Source organism: Mustela putorius, unplaced genomic scaffold (genome assembly GCF_011764305.1).
Source record: "Mustela putorius furo isolate JIRA1106 unplaced genomic scaffold, ASM1176430v1.1 tig00003859_pilon_pilon_pilon, whole genome shotgun sequence".
Taxonomy (NCBI): Eukaryota; Metazoa; Chordata; class Mammalia; order Carnivora; family Mustelidae; genus Mustela; species Mustela putorius.
This window is the reverse complement of record NW_025422011.1, coordinates 23,100,115-23,115,411: the sequence shown is the minus strand read 5'-3', so window position 1 is coordinate 23,115,411 and position 15,297 is coordinate 23,100,115. Positions and strand designations below refer to the sequence as shown.

The following is a 15,297-nucleotide window of genomic DNA, read 5'->3' as shown; positions in this document are numbered from 1 at the left end:
AAGCCCCTTTCCCGCCATCCCCCTCCTCAAATAGTAGGTCCATCTGTACGTCTTCTTAGGGTCTAACCCTGAGCCCTAACAAATGAGTTTCCCAGTCAAGCTACATGCTGTCTTGGAGATGGTCTACTGGAGAGGAATAAAACAGAATTGAAAATGATAACAGAAACTTCTAGAATCTTTTGTTTCTTTGTTTGAACAACTGAGGCCTGCCCTCAGTGTCTTGTCCGCATTTTTCAGGGCCTCAGCTTTGACTCTTATTCCTTTGAGTCTCTTTCCTCACTTGTGCTCAGAGAGTAGTGTCCAGAGACCCCTCGCAGGAAGGCATTTGATAACACTAAAGAACATGCACCAATAACAGATCCACAGATAGTCAGCTCAGCGGCTCGAGGCAAATAGTTCTTGCCTGTGGTGAATGCAGAGAAGCAACTTGGACCCTGTTTGTGTCACGGATTGAGCTCCCCAGTCTCCCCAGTAAACCGGCAAAAGCTCAGAAAGAGATTCCCTTTCCTAAGGCCACATAGGGAATGAAAGGTGGAGCCGGGGATTGGCTATTAGATCCGAACTCCCTACCCGGCGTTCTTCATGGCGCCCACATTTGTGGTTGCCCTGATCAGGGTTTCTTTAAGGTAGACCAGAAAGCTGGATCTGGAGTGGATGTTAGAGCAGCTGCCTCTGGTGAACCTGCCAACACTGTTCCCAGTGCAGGCCGTTTGTTCTACAGCTGGCCTCGGGCTTGGCTGTCCCCTGTCATGGCTGTGGTCAGCATCCTGCTGATTCACAGTCATGAGAGGCCACTGACGTGCCGGGTCTGTGCTGGGCATGGGGTCGAAGCGCACGGCAGGAACTAAGGGCTACGGAAGGTCTCAGCACCCGTCGTTTTGGTGATGGCGGCTAGCACGGACTTTGGAGGTAAACTTTAACACTGCTCCCAATACTGTGAACACAGGCATAATGGAGCGTACAGTTGAGTGAATTTTGACCTGCAGGTAACCAGCCTCCAGATCAAGATACAGAATATTATCAGGCCTTTTTTTTTTAATTAATTAATTTTTTTATTTAAGAGGCTGAGATGAACTCCTCTGTTCCCTAGAGGAACACAGGTCTCAGCTTTCTACCCCAACGAGAGATTGCTTTTTCATGTCCCATTATTCTTCCCAACCGCATGCAGCCTCAGTGTCCGAGGGAGCAAGGCTAGAGGGAAAGTCTGGGCGGAGGCAGGGACAGGGGCACCGGCCAGGGGAAGGCAGCTGGTGCAGGTGGTGCCCAGAGAGAGGATGGCATAGGGTAAGAGACAGCAAGTCAGGGCTGGGAGGGGGGCCCCCAGACACGGAATCCCCCTGCTCCTCGTGGCGCTAAGGGCAGAGGACCCAGGAGCCCCAGAGCGCTGGGAGAGCTCGGGAACAGGAGGCGCAAGGGGCCCACATCTCAGGCAAGAAGGTCTCGGGGTGTGTAGAGGGTTATGCTCTGTAGGAAGAGGTGCCATGGAGTGGGTGCTTTCCTTGAGGGGTGTCTCTGCCCCTTTTGACCTGTAGTGTACCCACTTTTCACATAGATGACCCGAGGATGAAGGAATAGGGAGATTAAAGCCAAGGCAGCTGGGTCCCTGGTCAGAGCTGCTGACTGTGACGGAGCTTGAACCCACGGACCTTTCCTGACCTGTCAGCCCAGTAACCACTCCCATTGAGGAAAGCCATGCGTCTGCTGAGCTCAGGAAACAATGCGAGAAGCTGCCCCATTCCCAAACCTTCCTCAGCGGCTCTTGCTTCCAAAGAGTGACTTAAGGTTCTTGGTGAACTGAGAGCATGTGGGGTTGGTGGTTACACGTGGCCGTGAGAGGTTACTGTCCTCCACTCGGTACCAGGACAGCAATGCTTTGAGTCCCAGCGAAGTGGGCAGTGGCCACTTGGAGTGTACTTCGGTGTTTGCCTGTCGTTATCATCTCACACAGAGTGAAGATACATCGGCTCATGGAAGAGTAGCCTTGGGAGGGTGAGGACAAAAACCGACGTGCGTGGACTCTCAGTCTGAATCTCCAGGCTTTCATCGTCCACCGTGCTTATTGACCACAAACATAACTGGTGTTGCCAGAGTGCTTGCTAAGCACACAAGGCCGTCTCCACGAGCAGCCACGCTGGTGACTGTGCTGGGCTGTGGCCGTGCTGAGATGCCCGGCCCAGGCCGTACTGAGCTTTTTAGATGTCACCATGGGATGACATTTGTGGACCTCACCCCAGAGAGTATTTACTATCTATTTAAATGTTCAGTTGGCCCTGATCTTCCCAGCAGTGAATCATTTGTCTGATGGTTTCTTGTATAATAGGGGTTATGCTGACACCAGGCTGGGGCCCTCTGTAGCCAATGGCACTGGAGTGAGGGGCTCTAGAGCCTGTCCTACAGCCTCCCTCCCCCGCAGACCTCCCCCACCCCCTCCACGGCCCCTCATGCTCTGTCTCCTCTTGTCTGTCTGCAGGCCTGCAAAGATTCTGTGAAGATATAGAGATGATGATTGGATTCCAGCCAAACATCTTCTGGAAAGTCTGCTGGGCGTTTGTAACTCCAACCATTTTAACTGTAAGGATTGCATGCTTCATCATGGATGTAGGACCTCGCGTGTGGATGTGCTGCTTTATGTTTGAACAAAGCCTATCATTCTTGTATTTCAGAAGGGGAAGCTGAGGCTTGGAGAGGTATAGCAACTCACCTAAAGGGCCTTAGCTGTGACTCAGGCAGTCTGGAGCTCTCTGATGGAACATTCCCTATTACATCAGTCTGCCTCACGTACGGAGAGCAGATAACAATCACATTTCCCATGGGCTAGTCAGAATCCCAGCTCTGTTCAAAGAAGATTATGTGTGTATCTTCTTCTCTCCCTCACAGCAGCTGGTGGGATTGGTTTTAAAGCATCCCCACTTTACAGTTGGGGAACCCGACACCCACAGGTTATGTGATTGCCTAGAACTGCATACCTAGTTATGAGCAAACACAGCCTGAGTTCGAACCTAGGCAGTTGGCTCCAAAGCTCTTGCTCTTAACCACTACTCCATACAGCTGCTCTACAACTAACTAATAGAGCATACGTTAGACTTTTATTATTCCCTTTTATTGTTTTCGAGAACTATCTTATCATCCTCAAGTGCGATGATGACATTTTGAGATTATCTGACATTCACCTTCTTAAAGATCAGAGCCCTTCGTGTATCAGTAAATCTGCATAGGGACTTACATGCACATCCATCACCTCCTTTATTGTGCTGTAGACTGCGGGCTTTGCCTTGATCCACCCTCCAAGCCCAGGCATTGACAAGACCCTGCCTTTCCCCCTCCTCTGTGGGTTGCAATGTTGTATCTTGGCAAGGCTGCAAGAAGCTGACTGTAGTTCTCCTTGGAGCCAGCAGGTGACACTAGAAACCAGATCAAGACCCTTGTTTTCCCACACAGCAACCAGGTTCCCTAAAGGAAAACCAGACAGGATGGAAGTAAAATTATAAAGAAAATATGTATTTCATTCTTTTTTTTTTTTTAAACTGTCACAGAGTGAGTTTTAATCAAAACATCTCGACTTCCTTCTGAAAAGACATGAGTTTAGACAGAAAAGTCATCCAGTGTTTATTTTCTTCTTCACTGACACGGACATCATAGTGAGGCCCCTATTGATGCTCACATTTTAGAGGCTGTAATTTGCTGAAAAGTCCCATGACACTTGGGGTGTGAGGGATGAAAAGAACTAAAATAGATTTTTTGGTTTCTTGAATTCAGAACTGAAATGCGTATGAAGAGCTCAGATTTACCCTAATTGAATGGGGGGAAAAAAAAAGTGAGACTCTCCTGCCCAAGGCATTCTCTGTCTCTGCTGAACACCACCCCAGTTACTACTACATCTGATTTATTCTTGGGTGAGATCAAGGCCTGCCTTTCCTTCCTGTCTTGGAAGAGATTAAACTTCAGAGAATTTCATTATATTTTGCAGAAACATATGACATACTGCTAACAACCAGCGCTACTATGTAGAGGCAGTTCTAGTTAGAGGCAAGCGCTCTATGAGCGCTGTCCCTAAAGCCTCTGGCCCCTCTTGTTGGTTGGTGATTCTTCCCGGCATTTTACAGTTGTGTACACTGAGGCCCACAGAGGCTAAGGAGCTTGACCAAGGCAGGGCTAAGTCTTGAGTCCAGAGCTATCTCGGCCTCAGTAAAATTCTCAAAGCTCAGTGCTCTCCTCTTCAAGTGGAGTTTGGCCAGTTTTTGGATAAAAAGAATTCTTTTTTTAAAGATTTTATTTATTTATTTGAGAGAGAATGAGTGAGAGAGAGCATGAGAGAGGAGAAGGTCAGAGGGAGAAGCAGACTCCCCAAGGAGCTGGGAGCCTGATGCGGGACTTGATCCTGGAAGTCTGGGATCATGACCTGAGCCGAAGGCAGTTGCTCAACCAACTGAGCCACCCAGGTGCCCCAGATAAAAGAATTCTTACCTCTGGGAGCAGAAGGTCAGGGAAAGAAGTTCCAGGACCTGATGTGCTTTTTGAGAAAGTTTCTCAACTCTGCTGTGTTTTACTTGATATCTGTTATGAAGCTCATAGCAGAAACCTGTAGAGATTCCAGAAAATATCCCGAACCAGATTCCCCTTCTATGTTTGGGAGCTAGGGACAAGTAGAATTGGTCAATTTCATCATCATTGTCAACTGACATAGCTCTCTCCAGTGCCTTCCTTGGCTGCCATTAGCAAGAAGTCAGAGTGAGTCTGACCCAGTGGTTGAATTAGTGTCCCTCATGGCCAGGCCCAGCTGAGGGCAGGGTTTTATCAAAGCTGGCTTGGCAGAAGGAAATGTCTGTCAAGAATACATTTGCTCAGGTAAGTTTGATGTTATTTGTACAACTCGAAATGGGTACCAAAGGGCCAAGCCTAACACGTATTTTTTGCTCTTTGCCCCTCTGTAAAATGGATATTTGTAGTGTGCTGGAATGAGCTAAGATTATGGGTTTATTTTTTATTCATTTATTTTAAAGATTTTATTTATTTATTTGACAGACAGAGAGATATCGAGAGAGGGAACACAGCAGGGGGAGTAGTAGAGGGAGAAGCAGGCTTCCCACTGAGCAGGGATCCTGACGGCGGGCTCAATCGTAAGACCCTGGAATCATGATCTGAGCCAAAGGCAGACACTTAACAACTGAGCCACCCAGGTGCCCCAAGATTATGGGTTTAAATTACTTCAGAGACCTCTGAAATAAAATTGATCATTTTTATATGTGCCTTCTTGGATTTACAGAGCTATAAATATTCTCCATGCAATTATTGTATACATAGTCAGATCACGTTACTGAATTATGCACACACATAAGCAGATGTATTGCTATTTATATAGTAAATGAAATGGAGCAACTTACCATAATTACATTAGGCCCTACTTCCAATAGACTGGTTAATAAAGCTTATAACTCTAGGGGCGAAATGTTTAAAAGGGGTCCTAGAGTAAGGCATCTCTTTCCGTAGGAGCAGCATTTTCAACAGTTGTCTTCAGGCTCACATTGCTTCGAATCAATACACTGAATTATTGCTGCATTGAAATAAACGCTGGCCCCAGCATCCTGGGCTCTGCAGCAATAACGTAGATATGCCTTACACTCGTATCGTGCTTCACGCTCTCCTCAAACTCTTCCATACATCATCTTTCCTAACATAACTCCCTCCAATCATTTTTCGGCAATTATTTTACTGCCTGAGATCGAAAAAGAGTGTCAGGGAAACACGGCACATAGGTCAGCATTATTCAGTACTTTGGTCTGGACCCCTGCAGGCAAGGACGCCCTTTTCTCCAGGCGAGGCTGCCCTCCAAAGTCTTGGCAAGAACAGTTAGGAGGCCCGTTCTGTCCCTTCCCGTCCGGCACACGTGTTCCCTTGCTGCTTTCCAGCTGCACTCGCTGTGTCTTCAGAGGGTTTGCCTGGCCCTTGCCAGTGAAAGTGTGCAGGCATAGGAGAGCACCGGCAGCAGATAAATCAAAGACCGCTCTTAAAATTGAGGGGGGACTTTTGAGTAAATACCTGTGCCCAGAAAACCCCTGTGTTGTGTACACTATGTGAAATACACCCATTGAAAACGAAGTCGGCTATGTGAAGGTCCCTCAGCTAGTTAACGGCAGAGGTGACATTGGCCTGCTGGTCCCCACGTTCTTGGCACAGTTTGGTGACGAGGCCCGTTCTCCTTGAGTTGGTTGCGAGAGGTTGCGAGTGGGCTTACTATAGGACCAGCTTCTCGCTCAGTCACCGCTGTGTGGACTGTTCACATCTCACTCGGCAAACTTCAGCAGGCGGTATCAGGATGCTGGCCGTGCCCCGTTCAAGGAGAAGGCAAAGTCGATTCAACTCATTAAGAAAATTAAAATACATAAACGTAAAGGATTTCTTTCTTATAACAGAAGTTGATTATCCCCCATAAGAAGTGCAGACAGCCCCTTTAAAACTCCCAGTACCACCCATCAGCCACCTCGAGGTGTATCCTTTAAATTGTCTTCTCAGCCTGGGCACATGTGGGCACGTGCATGCGTGTGTGTGTGTGTGTGTGTGCGCACACGTGTGTGTATACATCGATACGCCTGGCTCCATTCCAGGGGATGGCAGCACAGGGTCTGCCGTGTGCGTCTTCGTCTCTCTGAAATTCAGTGTCTTCCTTTGGAAAGTGGATCCTGACTAATTCCTCACTTTTGGGGTTGGTTTGGGTGTGAAATGAGAGCAGAGGTAGGAAAGCACCAGACTCATGGCAAGGGCTGAGCATGTCGCTGTTAGGAGCGAAGACTTCGCATCTTCCGTCTAACACGTGTGTTTCTCCTTTCTTCCCAGTTTATCCTGTGCTTCAGCTTCTACCAGTGGGAGCCCATGACTTACGGCTCTTACCGCTACCCTAACTGGTCCATGGTGCTTGGATGGCTCATGCTCGCCTGTTCTGTTATCTGGATCCCAATTATGTTTGTGATAAAAATGCATCTGGCTCCTGGCAGATTTATTGAGGTAATTCCATCAGCTCCTTTCTCCTGCCATTCCCTCCCCAGGGAGAAGCTCTGAGAGCTCCGTGCATGAAAGAACAACAGATTCAGTAAACTTCTTCCCAAGGGAGACTTGGTGATTAAGTGTTCGCACTTGCCACCGTTTCTATTAAACCCATTTTTATTACGTATCATTCCTCTAATGGAGAGGCTCAGCCAATCCGCAGGCCAAGCTGTTATTATGCCATTTCTCAGTGCAGGCGACCGCTCTGGGGAATAAGCCATCAGAAGCCCCCCATTCCCCTCGCAATTTAAATGCAGTGCTTGGATTTAACTACATGTCAGATTCCCCCTTTCCTGATCTTCCTCTCTGTCCAAGCCTTCCTCCAAACATTAGTTACCATTTCATTTTAAATCACAGCCCCTCCCTTTGTGCTGGTGTTAGGGATGGCTGAGGGTCCCAAGCTGGTGAACAGGTCACCGTCCCCACACAGTGTAATGATGGGTCTGGGGTGTGGCTGGTAAGAGGCGAGACTCATCTTTGTTAACCCCTTGCTGGACCCTTTCCTTGTTTCTTTCCTCATTTCAAAAGGATCCCCACGCTGTCTCCGGGGTGGATGGGAAGTGACCGTCCCTTGTTGAGCCACCAGTGAGGTGTGGTCAGGCTCTCGTTGTGAGAAGTCACTCGCCCAGATGTGCTAGGAATAGACCAGCACTGAGACTCTTTGAAAATCCAGAGTTTGGGCCTTTTGGACCAGACCAGTGCTGCTCAGGGTTGGCCCCGGGGACCAGCAGCATCTGTACTTCCTGGGATCTTGTGGGAAATGCAAAGGATCAGGCCCCAGCTTGGCTCCACTGAACCAGAGCTGGGGAACTGGGACCCGGTGTCTGTCGTGTAACCGACCCTCCAGCCGATTCTAAGGCTACCTGGAGTCTCAGACTTGCGACTTCCCTCAAGTCTCAGAGGTGTTGGGATAGACTAAGGCCAGGAAATACCTGCCGATAGAGGGTAGTGATGAAAGCTGTACAGGCTTTGCTCTTGGTCAGTCAGACTGAGGAAAGGAAGGGAACATCCCACAGAGGCTCTGGAGAGAGAAGCAACATGAGAATAAGGTGTGTGAGTAAAGGCCTACCACAAATGTCCGTGTCGTGGGGAGGTGGCTTTTATCTTTAATGGCCTAAAGATGGAGACAGAGTTGACAAAGGGAAGGTAGGTGTCTCCTTGCTGAAGTGGGATTCCAGTTTCCATCCTCAGGAAATTGCCTGCTGTCCCCTCCAGGTAAATTCCCGTGGGCCCTTTGACCCCCAGAGATGGCTCCCTTTTGCCCCAGAGAAACCTCCCACCAATGACCCAGGAATCTCGTTCTCTCTGAACAGCAGCTAGTGTAGCCTCTGCTGCTTCTGCCTCGGGGCAGAATTCCCTAAACTGATGAGTGGGGCTGTACCAACTTATTATGGTTGATTTGGGACACAAAGGTTGCAAACCGATGATTAAGGGGAGATTAAACTAACAGCTCCAAGAAACGGCTTCACTTTAATAGGTAATAAACATGTAATTGTTGCCCCGTATGTTTTCAGAAATATGTTTGCTTTCTTTTTTTCCAGAAAATATTCCCATCAAATTATGTTTCTGTAAAGTAAGTTCAGTTGCAGGATTAGAGATGTTCCCATTATTTCTAGCTCCCTTGTAAGAACCCACACTGCCGAACCAAGTCAGAAGCATCTATTTTTGTCAGCAGATAATTAAAATCTTTGCTCACTCTTGGCAATGTGTCTTTGGGGTTGCAGTTTTTTCCCCGGCCACTTATATACTTTGGGGAAATATGCTAAACAAAATCCAATTATTTTGATGTAACAACCCACTGTTGAGACTACAGAACAAAAGTAATTGAGCTCATGTCCTTCGCAGACTGTGTTTGGCAGTGGAGAGAGGAAGCTTGCAAATTCTCTTCATTTGGAGGGAAAAAATGTATCATTAAAATCCAGGCCCTTTATCCTCGGTTAATCTTGTGCAAGGCAGACCCTGAGCAATTGTAGTATCGTTCGTAGGATGACATAAATAATTACAAGTGAACCAAACTCAGTTTCCTCTTTAACATCCTTGGCCTAATTAATTGATAAGGCTGATCTTCCCAACTGCTTCTCCTGGTGGGGGACCTCTTGGCCTAGGGAGGGGTTCTGGCAAAAGCAGTGGATAGAGGGGTGTGGAGTAGGGAAGGAAGGTGCATTACTTCCATGACCCTGTGTATCTTTGGCTTCTTTGCAGAGGCTCAAGTTGGTGTGCTCGCCACAGCCGGACTGGGGCCCGTTCTTAGCTCAGCACCGTGGAGAGCGTTACAAGAACATGATTGACCCACTGGGAACCTCTTCCCTGGGACTCAAACTGCCAGTGAAGGATTTGGAACTGGGCACCCAGTGCTAGTCCACTGGCGTGGGATGGCCCAGACTTGATCGCGTTTTTCCTCTCTGCCTCCCCCTCATGTTTCCCCCAGCTTTCTTCCCATGTTCTTCTGTCTCCCCACATCTTGGTTCATGGCTGTGCATGAGAGTGGTTATGTAGAGAGGTAAGATATGGCATCGCCTGCTGTTGTGAAGAGCTAGACAGACCACTTGAGGCACTCCTTTGCCCGAGTCCATGGTGTCAGTTTCCAGAGCACAGGCCTTGACCCGCGGCAGGAGTGGCTCAGCCAGGTGAGCGCTTTCCAGTGAGGTCGCAAGCAGGTGTGCGCGACTTGGTCAGTAGGGAGGGATCTGCTGCGTGTGTTGTTGTGGGTGGTGCCATCAAGACATATATAGGGCGGCAGACTCACAGGATTGGTATCCGGACTCGGTCGTGTTGCTGAGCAGCGCCGTGATTTCATTCAGATGCAGAAAGTTGAGGAGAGTGTATCTGGAGCGTGGGCAGTGGCTGCAAAATGTTTTAGAATAAGGGGGTTTGGACACCACTGAGGTGGCTAATAATGTTCACATTTCCATTTACAACTGGGGATCTGCTTTCCTTCATCCAGACCGACCACTTCAGGTGTGCCAGGAACGAACACTTCCGTCTCTGTGCACTGGGAATCTCGGTGAAGAGTTCTCGTCCCTCTCTTGTCTTTTTTTTTTTTTTTTAAGTAACCGTATGTGTGAATTCTCTTGGTCACTTCCTCCACCTGTGCACAAGAAGCCATCGTGTAATTTGCGCTTCTCTACAGTCAGAGTGGAGGTCCATTCTGGTTTCTCCGTGACATTTAGTGCCACGGTTCGGTGTCCTGACTCCATGTTTCTTCTCCTCAAAATGTCTTTCTATGAGCTGTAGACACCTTGTCTCTTAACCTCTGGGAAAACAAGACTTACCCCAGTTCTGTCTGTATATTTTATATATATAAGACACGACCTCTTATAAGACCGATACCTTCTCGATTTTTACTCTTTTTCATTCACAGTAAAGGCCAACTGTGGTCATAGAGAAATCAAAAAGAAATGCTGAGTTTAACAGAAAGCCACCATGATATTCACTGTGCTGGTAGTACATTTTAGGTCACTGTATTTACAGGAATTTCTGATAAATACAGCTTAGGTAAGTGGCAAGTGAGCCAATTAAGACTATAGCTTTTAAGACTACATTTAGACAATTCAATTTTAAGAGTTCTCAATTTGCAATACTCATAACTGTGCTCTAATGAGAGCGAATCCTATGTCTGCAGAGATTGGCGAAGCCATGGCCTTTATTACCTTCTTGAACCCTGAACATGCATATATGAAATTTTTAAAATGTGCTATGTGTTCATGTAGTGTGTACGTGTAGTGGTGTTTTCTATCCTTATAAATATCTTACAAATCACTGTAGAGATGGTGAGTTTAGAGTAGTGTAGTCTGGAATTTCTTTTTCCTTACTGTAATAATAGCTAAACCTAAAATTGTTTCCTTTAGGGGAGACCATTTCAATCACTTTCTATTTGTTTGTCTTCATATTATAGGGTCTCAGGCAAAGTTTTCCGTTTAAATCTTGTATATTGATGTGACATTTTCATCCTGTTGCTCAGCAGTGAAACCTAACAGAAGACCTTAATGTAACATGTTTTTCTTTTTCTTTTTCTTTTTTTAAAATGACTTCATTTACTGAAAAAAGAGGTCTCAACTCATTTTACTGAGCTCTTCTTTTTCTAGGGCAAATATCATTGTCATTTGCCAACGATGATGTGAATTTCTAGGTTTCAAGAATTACCTGTGGAAACTGTAGAAAAGGAAAGAAAGATGGGTGTTGAGCTGTAGGTGTTCATCTCTCTGTCTCCAGTGCGTGTCTGTCTTGTTCTCCTTCCCTCCCTCTGTCCCAAAGCTCGAGCTTCCTCCAATCTGTCACAGAAACTAACCTGAGCTTCCCCTAGACGCAGCATTAGGAGGCTAAGCTGTGACCTCACGTGTCCAGTGTCTCCCACAGTGACCGTCTTGCCGTGAACACTGGTTTCCCCCACGAAAGCCATATTGCTGAGAAGCCCCTGTTACTTTAGTGGGTGTCACAGAGGGGTTCCAAAAATTACCCTCTCCAATTGGTAACCGGTGGGGTGGGAGTGGCAGGGAGGAAACCACTTAGTTTTGGAAATTATCTACAGCCTTTCCAATCAGAAGGTTGAAGAAAAAAAAGCTGCGATCAATTAGCATTCTCTTGAGGGACTGGTTTGTGTGTGTCAGGGCGAATGATTTTTGGCTTCCCTCTCTCGCCTCTTGGCAAAAACTGGAGTCGGATGCTGGGTGCCAACCCCATTTCTGCTCATTGTTGCTGTTGTGATTAAAAAAAGGTGGGGGTGGTGGGACCTTCCGGCTGCTGCCAGGTTTGTTTTCCGCACACTGAAAGTTGACTTGTGAGGGCAGGGACCTCCTTGCTGGCTACACACTGCGGCGTGTTTTCCAGTGGGGGCAGCTCCATTTGGGGTCCCTGGGATTTGTCCAAGTTAAGACCCAGTAGCGTTCCCTGAACAGCCAGGGTGTTTTTCCTTTTCCCTACAATTTCCAAGTTTCACGTAAAATTCGCTTCAAGGTGAAAGGTTCCGAACTTATTGTGGAAAGAGTGACTTTGTGAGCTCAGTGTCACCCATTTCTTGAGCCATGTTCAACTTCGAGGCTTTCCCTGGTAGAGAGGTGGTCAGTGTCTGAGCTGATTTGTCATGGGGCATCAGCCTTTGCAGCCTCCCCCTAGACTGGGGTGGACGTTTCCACACGGTGTGTTTTCTGCCACAGTCAATTGGAAGAAAAAAATATATATACATGAATGGAAAAGAAAGAAAATGAACAGCATTGTCACAAGCTGCTACTTGAACGTTCTCCTTCAAACTGAGTTAAAAATCAAGTTGCTGAGGAAAAACTTCCATTGGTTTACTGTAGAGAGTGGTGGACTATTTTCCACGTGTGAGATTATTTCCCAACACCAACAAATGCCAGAAACCCATTCAGAGGAAAAAAAAAAAAGCCATATGTTAAAAACAGTAACCTTGTAATATCCTTAAAGGAGAAAAAAAATGTATAGTTCTTACCTATTGTTGTTGTGGCTTCTTCTGCAAATATTTGTCTTGCGTATTAGTAACTTTTAATCTCTTTCGGGCTGTGTGTTTGTCATGTACAGGTGTGTCCAATCTGATCTTATTTTGTTTGTTTCTTTTTTTTTCTATTTATTCGTTGCATGAAAGCTGTGGTTAATGCAAAATCTCGATGACCTCAATGTCTTTGAAATTTCCCATGTGTTTTTAATGTGTAAGAAATGTAATCCACTGGTATTTCAGTGAGCGGCACTTTAAAAAGAATTTAACACAATGATCTTTAAATGGATAAGACTTGGGTTGTCTTTACACCTCCGAGTTGAGTGTCCCTTACTGAAGTTCTTATTCTGCTATCGACACGTGCCTCCGTGCTTCCTGATGAACTTCATCCGTCCGCATGGTCTTCCCATGCCTAAAATTAAAAATGTTTCTTTCCCCTTTGTGCCCTTGGCCATCACTCCCGGTCCTCTTCCCAGAGACTTGCACAATGACAATTGCTTACCGTATGCAGATGACTCAAGGGAGAGCATGCTGTATAGCAGGTTGTCTCGTAGGGACCAAAAGCCCCGGCCAAGCAAATGAGCATTTCCTCCGCTTCACGCTGGGTGGGTATCATGCAGAAAACTTCCAGGCCAAGAGCAAAGGTTTGGGTGAGTCTAATTTCAATAGTCATTTCTCCACGAAGTGTCCCGAGGATTTGTAAAAGCAGAGCTCCCTGTCTTTCCCAGATTTTGCTTCCAACAGAAAGGTCAAGTGATTTTGCATTGTGGTCTTGGCCAGGGTCACCGCTGAGCAGCCTGCAGCCAAAGAGAAAAAGTCTTTTCGGATTAGGCGTGCATCACCTGTGAACGCAGTGGTTTGATTTGCTTGCTGTGGATTAAATACATCTTCAGGTAACCATTTGCCTTATAGGTGTATTTTATTGTTAGGGTGATAGTAATTGACTAGGTCCTGTTCTTCCTTTCTTTTTTTTTCGTCTTTCTTTTGCACTTTATTATGGACCTATCATGGGATAGGTTATTTGGAAATTGCATACTTGGCTAATGTCCTAATTGCAGGCATCTTATGTGGAACTGTTGCCTATGAATAAAGATATATTCCCTAATCAGGTCCTTATATTTTTTCATTAACTGTACATGAAGAAAATATATTATGTTACAAATGATGCATCATATATATATATATATCTTACAGAGTACATATTATATACCGTGCATTATTCATTTTAAAAAGTCATTATTCTTGAGGCCCTACCTCAAATTTTGTATTTATGTCTACAAATGCAATTTATTGTATTATATATTTGCCTATTATATACTGGTATAAATTAGAATTTATCTTAATAATGTATGAGTTCACAAAACCCTAAATAAATGTCAGTGTTTAAAACATGATGATTATAGTATCGTGTCTATTACAAACCCATTACCCACATTCTCTCTCTCTTAACACATGGCCTTCAGGATTGATCTATTGTATAAGAAGGAATCTGGAACAGAAATGGAAAACTGCCATCCTGGGGAAATGAGATATTATGCTGCTCTAGAAACAAATGCCAATTAAATTGTTATACCCTTAACTATCAGAATGCACTATTCTTTGCTGAATTATTACTTATCCCTCATGGGGAGGAGGAGAGGGAGCGGGAGAATCTGAGTGAATCTGGACAGAGGGACTGGGCTAGTAGAATCCCTGGGTGTTTGAATGGCCATTTTGTCAACCTTCAACTTTATTTCAATTCAGCAAACATTTGTGTATCTTCTGCATGGAGTTAGACCCCAGGCAAAACAGAGTAAAAGAACAGCCCAGATGTCAAGGAACTCAGAGCATAGTAGAAAGACTACTTCTGTTAATCAAACGAATCAATAAAGACCATTTCCCCAGCCCTTTAAGGAGGGTGGAGCTGCCATGTTCCCTGCCCAGAGTTAGGCCCTGAGTTCCTATGCCACATGTAGGGACTGGTGGCTGGGCATCCCTGTCTGATCCTGCCAACCCAGAAGCTCAACTCTGTCCTCAAATAAGTATGACACAATCACGCTCCACTTCCACCTTCAGCTTCCGTGTTGGCAGCCTTCAGGGATGAGCTGGGTCACATTTAAGGGAAAAGAAATGCCCTCACAAGCTTATTCTGAAAACCTGCACGTGCATACATACCCATCCTGTGTCATGGGATTGACAGAAACACACACTCAGGCTTGTCCATGACCGTGTACTTCAGCGTGCAGACCAAGAGGCAAATCCCAAACTCAGTCTAAGACCGTATCGTGAAAGATAGAGTGTTCAGTGGGACCGGAGTTTGGTGCTGGCTCAGCATCCTTGATGTCCTTCCTGAGATCCCATTGCGCAGTTATGTTTTCTTTTGCATTTTTACGCTGGAAATTCTCAAGCATACATAAAAGTGGGGAGTATGGAGTAACGAACTCCCATGTCCGTGTTACCCGGTTTCAACAATCACCAACTCATTTTCCGGTTTATCCCTGAACTGGAATCTTGAAGTATTTCTTTGGATCATTTCAGAAGATCCCAGAAACCACAGAACTTTACTTGGAAATGCTCTGTTGTGGCTTTATGCTCCCTTTTAAATGGTCTTTCCTTACACTTGTTGCGATGAGCAATGGGTGTTATATGTAAGTGAGGTATCAGTGAATTCTACCCCCGAAACCAATTTTACCATACATGCTGATGAACTGGAATTTAAATAAAAGCCTGAAAAAAATAAAGAGTGGTGCCTGGGTGGCTTAGTTGATTCAGCTTCAATTATTATTATTATTTTTTAAGATTGTATTTATTTATTTGATAGAAGACACAGC

General features: G+C 45.9%; 1 protein-coding gene across 3 annotated transcripts in view; it reads left to right on the top strand.

The window, feature by feature from the left end:
* SLC6A5 (solute carrier family 6 member 5) overlaps nucleotides 1–13,875 on the top strand; it is a 67,144-nt gene extending 53,269 nt beyond the window's left edge. For all 3 annotated transcript variants that reach the window (XM_045066125.1, XM_004752141.3, XM_045066126.1), the window contains 3 exons: nucleotides 2,471–2,571; nucleotides 6,832–6,999; nucleotides 9,241–13,875. In XM_045066125.1, coding sequence (XP_044922060.1) covers nucleotides 2,471–2,571; nucleotides 6,832–6,999; nucleotides 9,241–9,396 — 425 coding nt within the window. In that variant the 3' untranslated portion in view covers nucleotides 9,397–13,875. The remainder of the gene's footprint in view (nucleotides 1–2,470; nucleotides 2,572–6,831; nucleotides 7,000–9,240) is intronic.
* The last annotated feature ends 1,422 nt before the right edge of the window (nucleotides 13,876–15,297 follow it).